At 38.0% G+C, this 22,818-nt stretch overlaps 1 protein-coding gene across 1 annotated transcript in view; it reads right to left on the minus strand.

Moving 5' to 3' along the window:
* Nucleotides 1-1,978: 1,978 nt before the first annotated feature.
* FAM185A (family with sequence similarity 185 member A) overlaps nucleotides 1,979-22,818 on the minus strand; it is a gene marked incomplete at its 5' end in the record, with an annotated part of 41,410 nt that continues 20,570 nt past the window's right edge. Inside the window, 3 exons of the mRNA XM_027639995.1 lie at nucleotides 1,979-2,788; nucleotides 12,352-12,486; nucleotides 14,749-14,844. Coding sequence (XP_027495796.1) covers nucleotides 2,673-2,788; nucleotides 12,352-12,486; nucleotides 14,749-14,844 — 347 coding nt within the window. The remainder of the gene's footprint in view (nucleotides 2,789-12,351; nucleotides 12,487-14,748; nucleotides 14,845-22,818) is intronic.

Consider the following 22,818-nt stretch of genomic DNA (forward strand, 5'->3'; position numbering starts at 1 on the left):
GGAAGCATTGCAAATCTTTCTCATGGGAGTGCAAATGCCTCCAAGCAAGACAGCTGCACTCAGACAGCACTTCTAACCCTCAGATGTTGATTCAAGCTGTCTTCATCTTTCGATAATGAAAGTTTTTGTAGTCCCATGCAGGGTAAGCATGTGTTTGGGGTTCTTGTGTGCCATGAAAGTCCTCTCCAGGCCATTAACACTCTGACTCCCCACAGAACTTCACACTTGACATGGTTGGTACTCATCAAGTACAGCATTCTTGAGTAACTGAGAACAGTGAGTAGGTAGTGACTGCTATTCTTTAATATGCAATGATACATGTACATTTAAGAACAGTTCTCCACTTCTCAACAGCCACTTGTGCACCCAGAGCCCAAATTCTCATAAAACCCTCTTGGGCTGAGCTTGTCTCTAAGTAAGCTGCAGATATGAACTGTGAGCTGGCTGGCAGCTGACAGATCAGGAGAATCAAATTAAAAAGAGCACAGATAAGAAAAATGTGAAAGAATAAATTTTCTCCTGTTACAAGAACATGTCTTGTCATCAAATGGATGAACAAAAAAAAAAAGCACACATGGGATTTGCCATTCAAATTCTAATTACTGATAACCTACTAATCTTCACTTGTCTACAGAAAACTATAGTTTCACTTCATTACAGCAGAACAAGACATTACTTAATGTTTTTTGGGAAACTCCCAAGGATTTGTCCTTCTTCAGCTCATTCTTGACCTTTATATTAAGGTTCTAGCTTGTCTCAACATTTACTACCTTTAAAAGAATATAATAATTAGCTTTAGTGGCAGCACAATTTTTCTGCTGGCTTATTTAAACTTCTTTAGGCAAGTAACTAACAATCCTGATGTTTAAGTCCTGCTAGTTTTGGAATATGAATGCCTTAGTTTGCTTTCTTTTGAACATAGAGCAAATAACATGTTTTCTTACTATGTTCTTCCTTATATTGCTGATGCAGCAGTCCCAAAAAGCCCAACCTTAATCTCAGAGCGTGACAGGCTTTGTACTCTGTGTGAATAATGGGAACATTAAATGGACTTGGTTTTCTGAAATATCTATTAGACTGTTTTTATGTTTCCATGTGGTGTGAATTTTGAGGTGCTTCTTTCACTTTGGTTCCAGCATAGAAATCATTAGTTTCAAAAATTTTTCGGAATATCCAAACCCATTATAGATTTATTAATACTGTACCTTTTAAAAGTATAATAATAACAACCAGTAATATTGTAATGCATTTAGTAATACTATTAGAAGTGGTTTATATATTAGCATTTATATGAAAAATACATATAACTTATCATAAACATCAGTGCCCACTTCATCTCAACAAACAGTACACACAACAGCAAAAAGAATGTGGAGTTTTTAACCACCCTATGTTACAGTAAAAATGCTGCCCTTGACTACTGAAGTCCATTAGCCAGGGACAGTTATACCTTCTGGGGGATCATGTGGTAAAGAAGTTCATCTCATAATGTACCATTATGATCTAAAGCACACACAACCTAAAACCAGAGCTGATAGTCTGAACTCTCCTCTGTTACTCTCCATCCACTTGGTTGGCAGAGATTCTTACATTTCAGTTTTAAAACACAAATTTCAGTACTTCTTTTATAAGGTGTCATACAGATGTATGGAAAGGCTTTTAAAAGCTCCATTTACTTTACTGTGTGTTTCTGTTACAGTAACACAAAATCCTTCACAAAAATCATGTCTGCCTTTGTGCAGGGCCTACCTCCTTCTCTCACCTCCCTCCTCTCCCTTCCTGCCCCAAAGAGCTCACTGGCAGCCTTGCAAGATGGGGCTGGAAGTCACTGGAAACAGATTACAGTTCTCAGTTACCCAGCCAATACTTCCATTCTATGGCAGATTCTACTTTAGGGGAATGTTCATGTGGACTCTCACCTGAAGTCCAGTTGGTGGAGTGTTCCTCCTTGAAATCAGACAGACCCATTACGCTTCTATTTACTTTAAAAGCTTTTCTTTGCAGATGATCAGCAGCAGACATAGCTAGAGCTCTTATTCCTATCCAGAAACAAGCAGTTCAAGAAGACGGAGCAAGTTTTGCCATTTCACAGCAATAGTTTTACACTGAGTATCCACTGACAAGGCAGAAACTACTTAAGGTTCAAACACCAAACGAGAAGACCACAGAAGAACCACAGTTCTGAAAGTGATTTTATCCTATTCAAAATAGAGACAATTTGGTTAAAGAAAATTCTCTGCATTTTGCATAAACCAACAGAATTTCCACAGTATTGAGACATTTAATTTAAAAGTGTAACAGAGCTTGCAAAGCACGTCAACTTGGAAGTAAATTCTCGTATCTGGAGATAAGAAGTGTCAAAAATGCTTTTTATTTTTAAATGACAATTCCAAACTTTTGTTTGAAACCTACCAGCTTTTAAACTGACATGGTAAGTGAGTCAAGGTATATAAATTCTGAATATGTAAGACCATCTTATTCCTAAAAGGCACTAAAAGTACATAAGACCTGTTTAGCACCAGCACTGTCACAGGCAAATCTTGGATTAAAACACCCTCATTTTTAATATCCTTTCTCTGTTATATTAAGAATATACATCAAAAAAGTTCCATAATTTTACACAAATGTTCCTTTACAATTTCTTGATTTAATCTCTTCGGCCTATTTCAGCATTAAGAACTCTTCAGCTTGACAGACTGGATCCAACTTTGGCTTTTAAGATATACTTTGCCATTTTGTGTGTCAGCCTTAATCCATTTGTCTGTTTCATCCTTTTGATTCATGTGACCTGAAAAAGAGAGTTTTGTTAATTTAATTTGACACACAGTAAACGTATCATCTTTACACTGCCATTCTTTCGAAGCTCCCTGGAAGAGAGCACACTCTTTCATTTGGTAGAATTTGTCTGTTTTTAATAGAGGCTGCTGACATTTCATTCTTGATACGGTTTATTTGCATTAACCTCATTTCCCATAATACATCATCACAATAAAGTTTTGAATCTTATTCTATAATACTGTACTTTTTATTATGGGCTAGCAATATGTTATGGTGGGCTAACCCTGGCTAGATGTCAGTGCCCACGAAAGTTGCTCTATCTCTCCTCAGCTGGACAGGATAGAGAAAATATAATGAAAGGCTCACAGGCTGAGATAAGGACAGGGAGAGGTCAATCATCTGTTACCATCATGGGCAAAACACTCAACTTGAGGAAAAAAAACTTTTTTTATTACCAATCAAATCAGAGTAGGGTAATGAGAAATAGACTCAAATCTTAAAAAACATCTTCCCCCCACATCCCTCCCTTCTTCCTAATTCAACTTCACTCCTAAATTTTCTACCTCCTCCCCACCAGTGGGACAGAGTGGGGAATGGGGATTGTGATCCATTCACCACATCATCAGCTCCTTCCCCCATAGGAGGAGAACTTATATTCTTCCCCTACTCTGGCATGGGTTCCTTCATGGGCTGCAGGTGGATCTCTGCATCCTCTGGCCCTCTCTGGGCTGCAGGGGCACAGCTGCCTCACCAGGGTCTGCACCACAGGCTGCAGGGAATCGCTGCCCAGAGCACCTCCTCCCCCTCCTGCTTCACTGACCCTGGTGTCTGCAGGGCTGTTTCTCTCATATATTCATTTTCACTCCTCTCTTTGCTTGTGCAGCAAGCTTTTTCCCTTTAACTGTGTTATCCCAGAGGTGCTAACACTGTCACTGGTGGGTTTGGCCTTGACTGGTGGTGGGTCCATCTGGGAGCCAGCTGGCTTTGGCTCTACCAGACATGGGGGAAGCCTCTGGCAGCTTCTCACAGAAGCCACCCCTTTAGTAGCCCCCCTTACCAAAATCTTGTCACACAAATGCAATACATCTATCTATAAGTACTAGTTTTGTCTGGGATAGAGTTAATTTTCTTCATAATAGTTAGTACGGATCATGTTTTGGATTTGTGCTGAAAATTGTGTTGATAACATAAAATTTGTTATTGCTGAGTGGCCCTTGCACAGCATCAAGGCCTTTTCTGCTTCTAATACTGCCCTGCCAGCAAGGAGGCCAAGGGCACACAAGAAGCTGGGAGAGGACACAGCCAGGACAGCTGACCAAAGGGATGTTCCACATCACACGGCATCATGCTTAGTATATAAAGCTGGCAGAAGAAGGAGGAGGGGAGGAGCATTCTGAGTGATAGCATTTGTCTTACCCAGTAACTGTTACATCCCCTTCTTTCCTGGGAATGGCTGAACACCTGCCTGCCCCTGGGAAGGAGTTAAAGAATTCCTCGTTTTGCTTTGTTTGCTTGTGCAGCTGTTGCTTTACCCATTAAACTGTCTTTATCTCAAGCCATGAGTTTTCTTACTTTTACTCTTCCACTTCTCTCTCTCATCCCACTGGTGGGAGTGAGAAGCTGCATGGTGCTCCATTGCCAGCTGTAGTTAAGCCATGACACTACATGACATATTAATCTGGTTAAGTAATTTGAAAAGTTTTCATTATTACTGTAAATACAGAAAAGAGACCTAATTATCCAGATGACCAGACATGTTTCTACTATTTCTGTTTTCTTATGATAATGGCCTAAAAAAACCCCAAAAAAGCAACTCTGAAATGTCTGTCTTCTTATGTTTCACATAAATTTCATTTCAAAATTATGCTCTGAAAAGCTCACTGTATAATAGAGTTCAACTTACTCTCTCTTAGCCTCAGTTTCTTAATTGTAAAATGAGGGTAAGTGACCTTCCAAATTTATACAGATTTGTGTCCAAATTGGGATTTAAACTGAGATCTTTTAATCAGAGCCTTTATCACAAGATCAACCTTCATGTGTTCGTGTGACTGAGTGAATTCTAAGTTTAGAACTAGTTTGAGCCTGGAATAGCATGAGGGATGGCAGGAAAGCAGTTTCTGAACCAACTTTGCAAAACATGCTCTGCTCTGTAACACAGCTGAAGTTAAATGTTGGCCACAGCAAAAACAGTGGCAGAAGTCCAACTGACATCACTGCATCGATTTCCAAAACTCAGCTCTGTGTGCCAGAACTTTTCAATAGCATTTCAGTGCTTTGGTAGTTCTAAGTGAGATTCATTTAAGTTTATGGGCCAAACCCACAGCAATTCACTACAGGCTGAGGTACCGTTTTGAAGTACAGAGTTTTCAGAGTCCAACAGTGACAGAGTCATTTCAAAGTCCTTTATTGTTAGATTACACCATGCCTTCAGGTATCTCCGTGGGGATGTCCTAGTACAATTTCTGCACACCTGATTGCTCGGGGCAGCAGCAATCTCAGTCACACTGTGTCAGTACCATTCCTACTGTAAGGCAGAAGCCACAGACTGACTCACCATCTCATTACAGACTTAAATCTAGAATGATCATCACCAATACCCTACAAGTGACAAAAAATTGAACCAACAAAGGAAAATTTCAGTTGATCCTTTAACAGAGCTGTAAGACATTGAAAACACAACTTTTTTCCTAAAGAGAGAAGACACAATAGATGTAGGGCAGAGATACATTTCCAGAAATTGCATATTGGAGTGCTTGGTCCTAGTTTCTCTCTCCGTTTTTGTGACTATGGTTTGTACTTCTGTACAAGGAGCAAACATGAAGCACGGAATTAGTGTTGTAAAAGAAGTTTCATGCACTGCTTACACCCTCCTACACTTATGCTAAAAAGTTAAAGAAGATTTTAAGAAACACAGAAGCAAATTTACAAGAGCCATTTTAAAGCTCAGTGGTTGTCTGAGCTCTGTTTCTCATTTTGCATTTGATATGTGAGAGTAGAAAAATGTTTAGTTCCTTATACTTCTTTTGGAGATTTGCCTGTGAGGGGAATGCAAAAAATACCAAATTGCCTGCAAGAAAGTGAGCGTCAAGTTCCACTTCATAGGGATGAAGATCTTCAAACTATTTTAAGGTTATTAAGCCCATCACTAGTAGCAGATTCAAAGATATTTAAAATATTTAAATAGCTTTGTGTATGAGGCACTAATCAAGCAATAAGGTTTAGTTGGAGACCTTTTATGATCGTTTGGGTCTTAACTGTACTCGTTGCTTGTATACTCTGAACACTGTGGAAATGTAAGGGGATTTTGAGGATGACTTTGCTAGCTTGATTAATTCACAAAAGTAAATAGCCTTCTGGATTGAGAATTGGGGGGTGGAGGGGAAATAAATAAAGAGATTTCATTGCAAAACCCACCATTCAAGACAGCAGCATGAGCTCACCAGATACATCATTATGCTGAGTGGCCACCTTTTCGACTGAATGCCCAGGAAAAACATTGGGGTTTTTTCCCCCCCACATGTGGTGTCTAAGGGAAGACAACACCTTTGCAAAACTTTACACAGTCAAGTACTGACTGTTTATTTACTTGCCTTCCTGGAGACTGGAGAAGTTGAGACCTCTATTTTCATACCGTAAAACACAAGAAGAGGATCGTATTTTAAATGTTGTTCACTTGTGGTGTTAGGACTGTGGTATATATCAAAAAGGCTGTGAACAGCTTGAGTTAAATGCAAGCTGAAACCAATAAAAATCTGTAGGATAGCATCTCATTTAATGTGTTTAATAAAAGTTGGATGAACTTTCTATTTGACTTGAAGGAATGTAATCTTTTCCAGATACAACCTGGGTCTTTGTTTATTTTTTTTTAAGATATTGCTTAAGGATCAAGGCTTCACAGAAGGCAGTGTTTGGAGGGACATTGTAAAACAAAGCTCTTCCCACTCAATTCTAGGGGCCATGAGTCAATAAAAACTGCTTCTAAGAAAGAAGGAAAGTTCTGAAGTGCCCTAAGAACAGAGAAAACAGGGAGGGACGTGACAGCAGATAGTGTTACTCCTGGGACCAGAACTGTAATTCTGACTGCAACAGACTCAAGACAGCTGCACAGTGGGAGAGGGAGCACTACACGTGGGCAGCTGGTACATTTCAGGAAAAAACACTAAGTTTCAGCAGACTGACAGTTACTTCCCTTTAAAAGGCAAGTTGCTTGCCTCATGCTGTTCACTGCCCCTTCAGCTGTGTTTGTATTCAACCCTGGAACTCCAGACAGCTAAAAACACAGACATTACCTTGGAGTAAACAACATGGAATTTCTGATAATGAAAACTCTCAGACAGATCCATCCATAAAGCTTTGTGCATGGTGTAGGAGACTCATGCAGTCAGCTCCCTCCTCGCACACTGGTTTTGGAGCAATCTTAAAGGGTAAGTCCACAGCATTCCATAGGCCACTCTTTCAGCACGAGGAGCCAGTTCCTGAGCAGTGAGAAGTAAGTTATTCCTGATGGTAGGAAACATCTGTCTAACCCCCTTTGCTCCAGAGGGGAACATCAGACAGATGTGAAAGTTGTAATGTTTCAGTGTATGCCTGAGTGAATGACTGCTGTAAGGAGAAAGGTGCTTCTCACCCCAATCTACCGGGAGAATCAGGCAGGATGAAGAGATTTGAAGTGTGTTATTAACAGAAACCTGGAAAGTCAGAGATAGGGCAGTGGTGCCAAAGTTCATCTTTTCAAAGGGATCTGGTAATTACAGGGTGACTCTCTCCAGAGCCATGGGAAGAAGGTCATCTAAGGAGTTCCTAGTGATCAAAAGAATAACTGGATGCTGGATCAACCCATAAGGTAGAGGCAATGCATACCTGGACATTTTCACAGGAGAAAAGGAGTTAGAGAAGAAAATGGGGTTTCTCTCCATACCCAGGACAGACATCTGAGGGAAGGCACAAGTCAGTATGAGAGAGCCCTGCTACCTGTGTGTATGGTCACCAGAAGGCATGGCTCAGAGGAACGTGTGGCTTAGCAAAGCACAAGAGCCGTAGAAAGGATGGGATTAGAACCAAAACCTAAAAATCCTGTTAACTGCTGCAATTGTTGTCATGCTGGCTGACATCAGGAGAATGTATGTCTTGAAAGTAATTCCCAAAGAGTATGTTCTTCATATGAGGACAGAAAAACAGAAAGAGGTTGGTTTGACAACTTGAGAAAGTAAGAACAGGGAGACAACGACAAACATCCACGGTCTCTGAGGAACACCTGTGACACGGTGGGACTTTTACCAAGGAAACTCACACAAGTGCTGAAAACTAGATGAAGTGACTGCCAGTTAAAAGCTCATTCGGCACCAAGCAGATGGATGGCGTCAGGTGAAAGGTTGCCACTGGATATGAACTTGACACTAGAACTGGGGTCAGGGATGGAGAAACATCTGAAACCAGATGAGTCCATTGCACCACTCAGAGATGGAAGATTTACATGGTTTGGAAATTGACACCATTATCCAAAGGTCCAGGGATTACATTACACCAAGGATCCAAAGAAAGTCTCTGAATGACTGCAAGACTTTTTCCAGTAAAGCTTACAGCTGGCAACACACAAGTTGGCAACAGGAATGGGCCCGAAGTGTGCCCACTAGGCACATTTCATTTAGTCCTCATTCACTCACATGCCTGATAACCTTTCTTTGTTACTGTGGAGTGGGTAGAAGCAGATGGTCACATCAACTTAAGACAAGAGAAAACAGGGCTGAAAGCAACCTGAGGATGCACTGAATTTAACCTGACGTCCTCACATCACCTGGTCTTCACAATCTGCAGTACTGACAGTCCTACTGCCTCACCAGAAAAGTGCTATCAGAAAGACTACTATTTACTTAAGTTTCCTTTACCATAAAGTCAAATCATAATTTCTAGTCCTACTGCGAGTGGACAGAAAAGTTTATTTCTTTATTTCTCTGCAGCAATTTCTTACTACTAGAAAAATTAATCTTCTCTTTTCCCAGTCTTCTCTTTTTAGACTAAACCACCACTTTTCAGTCTTCTCTCATTAATTGTGGTTTTAGACCTTTTATCATGTATTCTCCTTTAGAGATTCTACAGTTGTCCCCATGCTTTTTTGAAGTACAGTATTAAAAACTGGATGCAGTCCAGCAAAGCGTTACTAATGCCATGTAAAGCCAAAGGATTATTTTTAGTTTTACAGAACAGTCATGTTAATGTGGTGCTTATTGTTTTCAACACTGTATCATTACTACTTCCTGATATTCTTATTTAAATATTTCTCCTCTTAAGTTTACACAGGTAACTGTTCCTACCTTCATATTTCAAACTTAAAATAACTTACTGGGAAAATGGCCAAAAAAGCATGTAAATGAAGATTATCTGAATTTTAACCTTCAACATGTTTGTAACCCCTTTGACATGACAATCTCCTAAGCTCCTTTTCTGCTTAAATATTCAACATTTTTTAGTCTGCTACCCCCTCCTCTTACTTATAGCTATAGGTACTTATATAGTACCTACAGGTAATTATTAGTTACTTACATAAGTACTTTGTTATTTACTTATTTAGGTATCTATATAGTACCTCTAGGTAATAATCTCTACAAGCTTCTCAAACCAGGTGTTTTAAGAATACAGGCAGACCTAGAGACACAGAGAAGGCAATCACTGAGAAGCAAGGGCTTCCCTATTTGCCAGGGAAGAGAAAAAACACTTTGACATGATTACCATCAGAAATTACTGGAATTAGTCAAGCACTCCCAAAGTGGACAGCCAAACACTTTCACAGATGGAAGCTGGACCAGCACTTAGCATGAACTCCCTGCTTTTGTAACAGATTTCTTTATACCATACACATTACTTCTAAGGGTGCCTACTGATGTCAATGGAAACAGATGCCTTGTCCTTGCAAATTACTTCAAAAAGTTAATTCCCTGTCACTGCTCTCTAGTTCGCTCCCTTTCTCAGTAAGTGTCCCAGTTTTGCAGGAAAGTCCTCTCCTTTTCTTAAAGAGCAAAACACCTTTTCACACTCTCATCACTGTCTCTTGAGCACTCACTCCAGACTTTCATCTTCTTCCTTTCACTAAATCCCACTCTATTCCTTGGTTACCTTGCAAACCTCTGGATGTGACTGCTTGTGGGATTGCAGTGTACTGACTTCCCCCTCAGTGTGGAAGCAGGGGCCATGCAGCCTGTGATGATGTACATGGTAACTCCTGTAACAGCAGCAGGGAAGGCTTTCCTAGGGCAGGTGATAGACTAAGTGCTTGTTTACCCAAGTCATGGGACTCAACCCCACCTTCCCACTGGACAGCCTTTTCTCTAACAACTTCACAGTATTCCCAGAGACAAGTGAAGCTTTCTGAAAGCAGAGAGTTCCTGCGTTATCCACATGAGAACTGGCCAGTTTCTGAAAAATCATCTATTTTTAAACTAACCTTTTAACTCAGAAGCATAAAGAAACTAAACTGCTATGCTCTTGTGATACACATTTTATCCACTTGGCAAAACCCCTCTTCACTCTCTACTTCACATTTCTTCAGTTGCAGCAGCAAGACCGTTATGGACCTTGGACCTGGAACATCACAGTGGATTATGTCCTCATGATGCAGAAATAGCATTAATTAATTTTTAATTATTTGAGAATCTACTTGTAGAAGAAAATGATCAACTAGCAATTTTAAGAGAAAGAGACTGCTGAGAGTGAAGGGACAAGCGCTCTTCCTGTAGAAAGAATACACCGTCCCCACGTGATAAGGTAAAGAGAAGGAGAAGAGGAAGCATCTCCCTTGCCATGCCAGAGGAACGTTACCGACTTGGCAAAGAAAGAGGAGGCACTGTTTTCAAAATGGTAAAAAAAGGAGCAAAGCACATGTTAAAACCAACTACTTCATCTCCCTTCAGGTTTATTGCTTCTTAGTGGCCAGTGATAAACAGAGAGGAGAGTGCTGCTATAAATCATTGGTTACATAATGTGAGAAAACACACGAAGATAATTGCTGGGTATAAAGACTGATGAAGAGATATTACTTCAGGCTAGCACTAGTTTAGTTGAATTGTATCTTGCAGAAAATCCATTCCAGGGTCTATTTTTCATTCACCTGTACTCAGATCAATTTAGATCTATGTTTAATAAATTCTTCGTGTAATGTTGTAACTTCTTTAAGCAATTAATTATCAGTAGCCTAATGCTGTTGCCTCTGCATAATTCTTGATGATTTCCATACCTCTGGGACATGTATATTCAAGAGTTAACTAATCAGAGCCGCTTTCAGCCTCAACTACCAAGATCATTTTCATACAGAATGGTGGGTTGAAAAATTGCATCCGCTTCAGGGACGACTGTCCTATGTAAACACTGACTGGATTCTGAAACAACAGAAGTCATTCAGCTGTGTATATTTGAAACACCACTCTTATCTTTAACAAGATGACTGCCTGGCCAGTAGTTCTCATTCACTGGGAGAAGTCTTGTTTTACTGCTGAGGTGATTCATTCCATAGTCTTGCTAAAATCTAGGGTCCTCTAGGTTTCTAACCCGAGAACTTCTAATCATGGATTTTAAAGAAATTGTATTTAATAACCACTAGTAAACTCAAGTACTAGATACTGTTCTTAGGCAGGAAGAGATGTATAAGCAGGCTACATATTAAAATTACGTAATTACACTTCTAACTTTTCCCAACTTAAGAGATTAACATCTTACATGGGGGAGAACAAGATTTTTTGTGCTTATTTTCTCAAGTTTAAAACCAAAGCAAAAATCAAAGCCTGACACAATCCTCTATCGCATCAGGTCGTTCTGACATAACACGTTCAAACAAAGCTGGAGCCTTCAGACACATTTTTTCAATGTTTCCTTTAGAGTAAACTGCATAATTGGTAACAGCAACAGCCTGAACTTCTAGATAGACACATCTGTACAAGGGGAAAGAAATACACACCCTGACAATGACTTGTAAAACTGTTTTCTCAAGCAGGAAACAGCACGGTTTGGGATTCTGAGCTTGATTTTAAATGCATTAGAAGAATGCTTCCAGTAATTGCAGGTATCTTTCCATGTACTGTCTATTCTTCCAGATCCAGCTTCTTCTGCACTTCTAGTTATCTCCCACTCACAACTTCTCAGCCTATCCTGCACTACTGTACATTTATAAATATGCCATATACCCCTTTTATTTCCCCCCTCCACTCCAAGACAGACAGGGAAAACTTTTTATTATATTTTTAATAGACGTTCCTAAGCAATCTACTATATGTGACTGTCTAAGCCAACAAAGCAATGGGTCAAAGTCAGCTCTGGATTACCTCCCACAAATGCACTGGAATAATGCTTAGGATGAATTTGGCTTTAAGACTTGTTAGAGAAGCAGTTGACTACATTCACAAGTCATTTACCAATCAAAATTTGAATGCTCTCTAGTGAAATGGGGAGTACAATGGCACAAGCAAACATTTGAGCATGAAACAGATTGAAAAAGCAGCTGCCAAGAGCAATAAACTAGTAAAGTGTAGATGCCTCTGACTAAGGCCAGACAGACATTTATTGGAAGCCAAGATTAGTAAGCCTTACCACTTATAGTTACGTGATCATCTTTGGAGGCTCTCTGTGTTTCTTTTAACTGGATCTCTGAGTTCACATCCACTTTTCTTCCAGACAATTCTAAATAAGCTTTGAGAGAGGCAGGTACCTTGACTGTAATTGAACCTGGTATAAATTTAAGTGAAAGCTAGTTAGTTTAACACTGAGATCAAAGCATGAAACAAGCAATTATTTCACTAACTTGATGATTTGATAATCATCGCTTGGTTGTGTTTGGCTTTTTGTTTGTGGCTTGTTGTTTTGTTTGTTTGTTTTATTTACCACAAACAGAGCACTGCATGCCACATATAGAAAATGGTGTCACAGTATTTCACAGTATTTCTTTCACAGACATGAAAATAAACACTAACATACACTGCTAGAAACGTCTCTTGGTGGGGGATCTTATTACAGGAATGATCAAGGGAAGCAAATCTACTATATCTCACAGGTATTATGACTTTAGTTTCACCTTCTAGTTGCATATTTACACCCTGAGCAAGGACAGGGGACCAGACTGGACAAACAATCCAGCCACTGCGTGGCACATGATGAAAGAATTGCTCATCTGGAACAATGAGACACCACTCGCTCACGTACTGTGAGCATTAGTGATTGTTTCTGACCACTGCTCAGGGCCAGCTGTTCACATCCTCCAACAGATGCAGTCTCAAAAGTGACTTAACCAGTTTAGAGACTATGTATCACTAAAATGTAAACTCCTAGCAAAATTGCAGCTTTGGTGGCCTGAATAATTCTACCTTTGAGATTAAAACCAAAAATTCTGACTTCTGCTTCCCCAACTATGTGGTTCTATGCATCAGACCAAAGGCAGATGGTGGGCTCCCAACCTGCCCAAATTAGTCATATTTGGAATTACTCAGTCACAAAGTTTGTAAGCTGTGTCCTACACATTAAATCAAAAGCCCAGCAAAATTCAGTATACACTTTATTTATATGCGTTCCTTAGTTTTTCCCAATTCCAACATTCACTTTAGAGAAACATAAAAGCGTTTCTTGATGTCCATCCCAAAAGCTGAAGTAGATCATGGTAATGAAAGTGATGTTATAACAGCTACATAGCATCAGAAAGCAACTCTTGCTATGCAATTTAGAATCAGCAGAATGACTTGCCTGTGACAGTCCTAATGAACAAATAACTGTCAATATAATTTGGGCCTACATTTTGCTGGAAACACAAAAGCCTCAGGATAAGAAAGGGAAAAGGTCTTCATCTTTGGGTCCTCCTTGGAGACTTGCTCAGTGATGTGACTCATAAAATCCAACACACATGCAGCTAATTTATCACAAATGGGACATTTTCTACACTGCAGCTGTCAGCAGTTACTCTGAATTTAGAGGGTAAATGAAAACAGAACTTCAACTTTGCCTTTACTAAACTGTGCTGCCAGATGAGATCTCAATGTTTTAAAAATAACATTAATTAGCTTTTATTAAATACATTGCTCTTTGCCAAGAGACATTAACTTAGCAATGAGTGATTCAAAAGGTAACCAAGAAATAATATAAAAATAAATTTCTTTGCACTAATGAAACCAAAATAGATTGTACAGGACACGCAAGTGATTTCAATGCATTGCTATCATCACTCCCCTTCTGAGTAAATGTTAGGTTTTAATAGGGCACAGGCACTGTCTCACAGAAGACAGAAGTGTACCAAATACCCTGTTCATTTAACTCACCTGAAGTCCCTGACATGGTGATAACACCAAACATAAAAATGCTGTAGAGTGGGGTTTTTTTGGTTTGTTTGTTTCAAAACCAGGACTAACAAGATGTATTCAGGGCTTTGTAATTTACAGCATTGTATCTTACAAATGGCAAAACTATTAATTCAACTTTTGTTGTGAGCTTTTAACTACGAAGTGAAGTTTTAGTGAGTAAACAGGAGAAGACAAAGGAAAAATGGTAAAGATGCTCTCATCTTTGTTTTTCTGCCTTCAAATTTTCATAGTGGGACATTTCACTCAGAAGGCAGGAAAAATAAATGTGTGTGTGTCAATTATCACTCTGCATGTGAAGTATCATGGAGTAAACTGTATTCAAGCAACAAACACTGTAATTCAAGTCAACTCCGCAGAATTCTGCTGGGTATATTGCTGGGGAAAAATATTGAAAAACACAAAAATTTTTAAATCCATCTTACGTATCATTGCCTCTTACAGAGGCTACTGTATTTTAAGTATTTATATAATTTAAGTAGTTATAGCTTACTGTATTTAAAGTATTTATGAGGTAAAAGATAATGTAGATAACGAAAAACCACAAACTATTTTTTTACAGACAGATAAAAAAACCCCCAAACCTTATCCCCTTTTATTTTACATCAAAAGCTGCCACAAAAAATATTTGGTTTAGTATGCTTACCTTTCTGGGATTTCAGATCCACTTTTCTTAATTGACTGACATAAACATCTATTGTCCCATGATATGTAGAAGCTTTTAGACTTCCATCTGAAGAATCTAAAAAACAAACAAACAAACTTGTGTATTATTCACTCTTCTTAAATAAATATTTGTCATCTTTCTTTATAGTTTCTTTGAACTAATTTTTGTCAATCCTGTGTTTGAGAAGTATCATATTAATTTACCAAATGTCAGACTTTGCTTAGAAAAACAGGTTTCTGAAAAAATTCATCTCCCCAGTCCAGAACTGGGGCACACACTGGTCCAAAGGCCATAGCCCTGCAGTTGTTCTACATCTACAAGGCCTCAACTACACTGTACATCTTTCTACAAGGACATGTTTATCTTCATGTGAAGATCAAGCACAGTATTTGAGCACTAAGGTCTGTTCTAGTTTCCAAAAGAGTTCATTTGCTCAGACTCTGCGCAGGGAGAACTTTACCCAGGAAAGCCACCCCACGCAGAACACAAGCAGTTGTGCACTGTAACATTGTGTTACACAGGATAACTTTGTAAATTCTCATTCACTACATCTGAATTTTAGACAAATGTTTGAGATAACCATTCAATATACACAGGAAAACAACATTTGTTCTGTGCCCTGGGAGGCCTACAGCCCTTTATAGGTGAAATTCATGATCACAAAGCTTTGTGAAGAAGCATTTTTTACAAACAAAGTTTTATGAGAAACTTTAACTGTACACTCTAGTAGTCTTTAATTATTTGCAATGTTTTCCATTTTTAAATACGTAGACTTTGACAATATTACAGTGAAGTCCCAAAGAGTTAACTTTCAAACAACTGAACTGACCTATAGCTAATAAAAATTGCAAAGAAATTATGAAGAAACTCTAGAGAAACATAAAAAAATTATATTTGTACATGAGTAAAAGGCAGTCAGTGAAATATATTTTTAGAGACCATGCTAAAAATTAAAGTATTGGCAAGAAATCTTGAAATAGGGATAGAGACTCATTTCTGGATCTACATAGGAAAAAAAACCCCTACAGTCAAGCCTTCAGAAACTTCCCATTTTAAAAAGTAAAAATATTACTGAGAGAATGAACTTGATTAATCAGAACAAGGATGTCTTGCATTGATGTCTTACCTTTGCCATAGAGTTTTAGCTCTAAATAAACTCATTTGGAGCTTTTCTGATCCCAGATTTTAAGAACAGATGCCAAAGATCAGTGCATTGGTTACAACAGCAAAAAGATGGAAAAGGATTATTATCCCACAGCTAAAGCTGATTTCTTTGGAGGGGAAAGTAATTTTAAAAAAAGGCAGCTAATCCATATTTAGTCAGCTGAGAAACTAAGCCAGGCTTTGGCTAACAAGAAAACACTAACAACTAGAATGTGAATGCTTCTGCCATCTCAAGATTTTATGTTAAAGATCTGTTCCAAATCTGAAAATAGAAATCTAACTCTTCATTTATAATGATCTGGAAAATAGTTTTGCTTGTGTAAGTGACAATGAAACATTTTATTGATGACTTTTTAAAACACTGTTCATAATAATCGAAGTTTAAAAGTTAGAGTCATTAGAACAGGAAAACTGGATGTGTATCAACGTTTTTATAAACATTTTAAGTAGTGATAGCTTGAGATTTTCATGCAAAAGCTGGTTTTGCAGATTCAAATTTAGTAACAGCCAATTACTGACTCTCCACATGATCTTGATAGATTTTGTTGGCAACAGATACAGGAAATATCCAGCCTTTGACTCTTCTGTTTAAAACAGAACATGTAGTAAGTGCCTTTATCAGTTCTAGGAAGAAAGAAAATTCTCCTGTGATAAGACAGCGACCCTCTCCAGGGAGAACAACTGCAAACAGTCCATACATCACCACCAGCTGATGATGCTTTACAGGGACGAGGTTTATTCAGTGAAGCCTTTCTCTTCCCACTCTTCAAATGCAAAAGCAGTTCTCGTGAGACTCTTATCAGTGGAAAGATGCCTTCTGTGAATCTAGCAGCCCCACTACACAACTGAACAAAGTGTTCTAGATTTTCAATTAATATATATTAAAAAAAATACAATACTCATTTTGTGAGGGATTGGATTTTGTTTTGAGAAGGCATAAACATGAAGAAAGGATGCAGGGAGAGGGCATCAGGCACAGGCTCACCAAGGCACAGATTTACCTGGAAAGCACAAAACAACTTCAAGGGAAGTGGAACACCTTTCCATTGAAGAACACTGTTTTGGGAGGATGACTTGCCAGATTTTGACCCCCAGAGCACATCACAAAATTTCATATGGAAGAAGAACTACAGCAGTTTCAAAACCACAAAGAACTTTGGCAGCACTAACCAAACACTAAATCTGACATTACAGTATTGCACAGTAAACAACTGTTTATCTTTGACCTATGGAAGTAATATGAAATATATTTTATGGAAACAACTTAATACGATTTATGTAATGAATTTATGGCTATGATATTAAATACAAGTGTTCAGATATAAAGAAGAATACCAAGAGACTTGGAGCTGTTCATTACTTCTGCAAAGCCATAAAGATGCTGTCTTAAGTTTGTCTCTAACTCCTAACAAATAAGGCAGGGGGGGAATGGATAAAAAAAAAAACAAACAAATAAAGATAAGGTGATATAACAAAAAAGGTGCCCAAATTTAAATAAATAAATATTTCAACAATGAAAAATTACTCCATATTAAGTAGCACAGGCTGGTAGGACAAAACACAACAAATAATAATAGAGACAATGCATATTTTATGGTTATGACAGAACAAACCTAAGGCAATTTATTTTTAAATATATACCCAGTTTTAGCTGAGATCAATGTGAATAATTAAAGGTAAAAAAAAGGAAAAAGTGTATGGTTTGAATTCAGAGTTTGTCAAGGACTGACAGCTCAAGGGGAAAAACAAGGATAAATCCTTCTACTGGAAATGGAACAGATGGTCACTCTTGAGCAGCTTCAGCTATTTAATTTACTAGTACTAGAGAAAAAAAAGGGGGAAAAAAAGGGCAGTGTGAAGCAAGGTGTCCTTGACAAAGTCTTTGTTAAGTTTTATGAAAAATAAATACAGCTTGAAGAATAAGACCTAAGTCACATAACTTGAGAAATACCATACAATTAAAGATCAGTGAAAGGCCTACAAAGGCAACTTTTAGTATCACTTATTCTTTCATTTTATATGTCAAATACTGAAGAAGGGATTAAATACTAGTGATCTTTCCTTAAATCTAAGCAAAAACATACTTTTCCTAATAGCACATAAGGACTGATCTTGTTCATGTTAAAATCAGTGACAAAATCAATCTCGAATAGGAAAACACAAAACATTTATTATGTTTTGATTACAGACTGGAGAAATATAAAATTCCAACATATATGAAGCGTGATGATAATTTAATTTCTGCTTAACTGGCTATCTGGTATTGCTTATTGATAGAAGATTGTCAAGTTTTCTTCTTTAAGTTCATAGCTCTAAAACTTTCACGTGAAAAATATTGTGAGAAACTGAAATGTATTCACTAAATAGACTCTTTGAACATAATACTGAAAAACCTTTACCAGTCCTGACCGTAGTCACCATGCAGGCCTGGCAAAACAAATGATGTGACACAGAAAGCAAAGAAAATCTCTTGTGAAAACAATTCCTCTGCTAACTAAGTTGACCAGACTACCCTCTTACCTCTAAATGATGTTTTCCATCTCAATTTTAAAGTTACATCCATTGATTTTAAAGGCCATAGTCTCTTTTGGATAACTTAATCTGTTAGAAAAAACCAAAACCACAACCAAACCATCTGGCTTGTCTAGTTTGACGAAAAGGAGGCTGAGGGGTGACCTACTGCTCTCTACAGCTTCCCAAGGAGGGGACATGGAGAAGGAGGTGCTGAGCTCTTCTCCCTGGTATCGAGTGAAAGGATGCATGGGAATGGTTCAAAGGTGTGCCAGGGGAGGTTCAGACTGGCTATGAGGAAGCATTTCTTTATGGAGAGGTGGTCAAACACTGGAACAGGTTTCCTAGAGAGGTGGTCGATGCCCCAAATCTGCCAGTGTTTTAGAGGCATTTGGACAATGCCCTTAACAACACACTTTAGCTTTTGGTCAGGTAGCTGGACTGGATGATCCTCATAGGTCTCTTCCAACTGAAATAGTCTATTCCAAGAGAAAAGAAAACCCTACATATTCCTCCAAATACAATATAAACTCAAGAACTACTGTAACAACATCCAGAATCTTCAGCACTGTGATATGAGATGCTGTAAAACATATATGATGTAACATCACCGAAACTTGTTTATTCCTAAAAGAACACATACAGAAGTACAATAGTTTATTCTTTTAAGCTGCAAGGAAAACACTGTTGTACTCAGGCAGCAGCTACCTGCTCTACATGCTCCAGTTTTTAGAAGCAGTTTCTCCAGGACATAAGCGCTGTCTAGAATGCCATATAATCTACATGCAAATGGACACAAAGAGAGGGAAAGGGAACATGGAAAAAAAAACTGATGACAAAATCAAGTCACAATTTGGTAGACATTAACTCATAATGGACTATTTCTTTTTAAAACTTTCATTTTTCATAACCTGACACCTGAGGGATAAGAAAAAGCATCTGACTTTTGGAGCTGACTCCAACCTACCTGGAGAGCAGCACAGTGTGGAAGAAAGCATGGGAATGATGGGGGGAAAAATGACAGGTCTGTCTTCAGCAGAATACAGAAGGAGGCCAACTTCTGAGACATGAAGTTGGAAAATGAAGGACACAAAATGACAGCCAGAGAATTAACATACTTAAAGCAGATGGCAAAAATGAGATGAACAGAACTAACTGCTATTAAGAGACAAGCGTGTGCATGGATTTATTTCTTTTAAACTACTTAAGAGCTGTACTTTATGAAGTACAGTAATTGCTTTTAATGGAATTCAGAAATGAGGGTTTTAATTTTAGAATTCCCTAGATTACTTAGCAAAAAACTGAATCCTCAAGACAAATCTCATAGATGCAGTACTACTTCTAAATACACTAAGTTGTTTACTGTTTTATTTATTTTCCAATTATCCAAAATGGTCTTCGATACTATAATTTTTTTTCTGTAATTGATTCCCGTCTTGAAATAAAACTTTGGCATTTTGTCTCAGTACTTCACTACGAGGGTGGTAAGATACTGGAACAGTTGGCAAGGGAAGTTGTGGATGCCTCAGCGCTGTTCAAGGACAGGTTGGATTAGGCCTTGAGCAACCTGGGCTAGTGGGAAGTGTCCCTGCCCATGGCGGGGGGTTGGGACAATATGACTTTTAAGGTCCCTTCCAAGCCTTACCATTCTATGATTCTGTACTAGGGAATTGTCCTACAATGACTCTCATCACCATGGAGGATCTCAGGACACCTCAGTTCATTTTCATGTCAGGACTTTACTCAAAGGTTTGTCTTCGAGAAGGTTCTTAATTGTTGGGTTTTGGTTGATTTAAGACAGTGAACATCACAGCAAGACACTGAAGCCTTCAGGTTGTCTAGACTAGGTTACTAAAGAAAGAAATTAGCAGAGTAAGGGTAATTGACACTGATGTATTTGTAAAAAACTAATTAGAATTTCTGTGAGCTTAATATAGAGTTTTCCTTGCCATAGTAATCCTTGCTGCCCATAAACTGGTTAAGGTTGTTTCCTCTCCTCTGAAATGAAACAACCACCATAAGTTTTATCATTTGACTATACCAAACACAGAAGACTAATTTCTTCAATGCATAATTGGGTTAAACACAAGTACTTCAGTAAGAAAAAGCAATGGGTCTTTTGAGCTGGAAGGGGAAAACTTAGCTTGGCAGCAGAGTACAGAATACACAATCAGACCATACCAATAACATTGAGAAATAAGCAAATTCTAGCAGGACTGAATGTGAGCCAGTGGTGTGCCCTGGCAGAAAATAAGTGCAACTTGGCAGTATTATCTGGAGCATGGCCAGTGTACAAAGGGAAGGGATTATTTCCCTCTACTCTACACTTATTAAACCACACTCAGAATACAGCAACCAGTGTTGGAGCTCCCAAGAGAAGGGAGATATCAGTAACTGGACTGAGAAATACGAACATAGTCAGGGCATGGAACACCTTTCCCATGTGCAGGGGGGCAGGACAAAATGACCTCCACAAGTGTCTTCCAACCTCAATCACTTGACAATTCTGCAACTTTCTGATGTCTCTTCCAACTTCAGCATTCCTATGAATTTACTGAATAAAAATTTAGAAGATTAAGCAAGTTCTAAAAAGAAAGTACTACAACTCCATTACTCCCTAAGATAATTCAGGTTTCTAATTACTATTTTAAGTAGTAACAAACTAGAAGTAAAAACAGGTCTGATTGTTTTAAATTAACAAGTCATTCAAAACTCAAACAACTGTTAGAAGTAGGCTTCTAGTATAGAGTTGGAAAATGGTTTGTCAGTGACCAAAAATGCTCACAGTATAGAAAAAAAAGGAATAATCCCTATTTTCATAATTTAATGATGCCAGTGTGAAATACTGCCACATGCTGGATGATTAAAATTGGACTGAATTTTAGATAATATTTTAAAAAAATAAAAATACTTTTACACAAAGAAGTCATATCAAAATAAATTTCCAAATCAAACTACTTTATAAATAGATAAAAGCAAAAAATTAAAGAGATTGAAAGACAACAGCATTGGTTTTCTGTTTTAATGCAGAATTATACAACAATAAGAAACTGTAAATAGTCACTTGTAATTTCCCAAAAATATTTTGAAAAGAAGTCCAGCATTCTCAACTCAAGTCCGACTCATAAATAAATCTCTCAAAAACATGGACACTCAAAAAACCTAGAGATTAGTGCATTTTTTCAGATAACTGATAAAATCCTGCCTCTCGTGAAACAGATAACTACAACCTAACCCAATCCTAACCCAACCAAGGAAGCTGGAAGATCTGAGTTGTTCTTCCTGTTTTTATCAGCAAATCCCTGTCAGGTCTCTGGCAATTCAACAAGCTATCTTGAGTGTAAATGCCTCATGTACAAAAACCTTTCACTTAAAACCTTACATTTTCTTTCTCACATTTTTAGAGTTGAATCCCCTGGATCTTAAAAGTCTTTTACCTTTGAAAAAATCCATAAAAATACTAAAGGATATTTAATACTTTAGGAAAAGATTAAGTCTAACTAATGCTTTCAGAACTGAAATCTGAAAAATAAGGTTTCTTCCAACTGTCAGATGTGTCTTAATGTTTAAACTGAACCTGGTTAGTTAAGGAAAATATCATCATCTGTTTTGATGGAAAAAGCTACCTCCTGTGTTAAGAAGCCTTTATTTAATCACACTTCATACTCTGTGAGTTTATTTAAGAGAAGGAAAAACAGACTATCAAGCTCGAGTTAATTCTGTGGTTTAACGACTAACTCATAAGAATGTGTATGGCATTCATTCCCCAGGAATGTTAATACAGGTTGCTTAGAAACATAAGAAGAGTTGTAACGGTACAGATTGTCCCTGAACAATGCTTAGTGAGGGACTACAGTTAACACCATCATCAGAAGTCTTTGAGATTTGGACCCATAAGGAAGTTCACTGACAGAAGGGGAAATCTTTCTACAGACATTCGAAGGACATTGAGCTTTGTCCACAACTACTTTACTTCAATTTTCTGCCATAGTAATAACCAGAATTTCAGTTTCTCATCTTGTGTTTATTTGTTATAAAATGCACTGATATAATGTATTCCATAATTGATAACTCTGAGTTATTCTGTTGTATAAATGCCCAAATTTACAAAAGAAAGTTTATGAGCAGTTTTCACTTCTGAAGGTAAAACAATTAGCATGATAGTTTGGAAGTGTTGAAAGTATCACAAGCCTTCCCCCCCAGCCCCTGAATTTGTAATATATCAATGACTATTACTTCCTGATATAAAAATTAAAGATAGCTAATCATTGATATCAATAAGATAGAAAACTAATTTAAAGGCACAACTGCATTTGATGTACACTTAGTGTTTTCTCATGTCTTTTTATCCCACCTTAATCTAAAAGGTGACAC

Source organism: Corapipo altera, unplaced genomic scaffold (assembly GCF_003945725.1).
Source record: "Corapipo altera isolate COAL_440 unplaced genomic scaffold, ASM394572v1 1b, whole genome shotgun sequence".
Classification (NCBI taxonomy): domain Eukaryota; kingdom Metazoa; phylum Chordata; class Aves; order Passeriformes; family Pipridae; genus Corapipo; species Corapipo altera.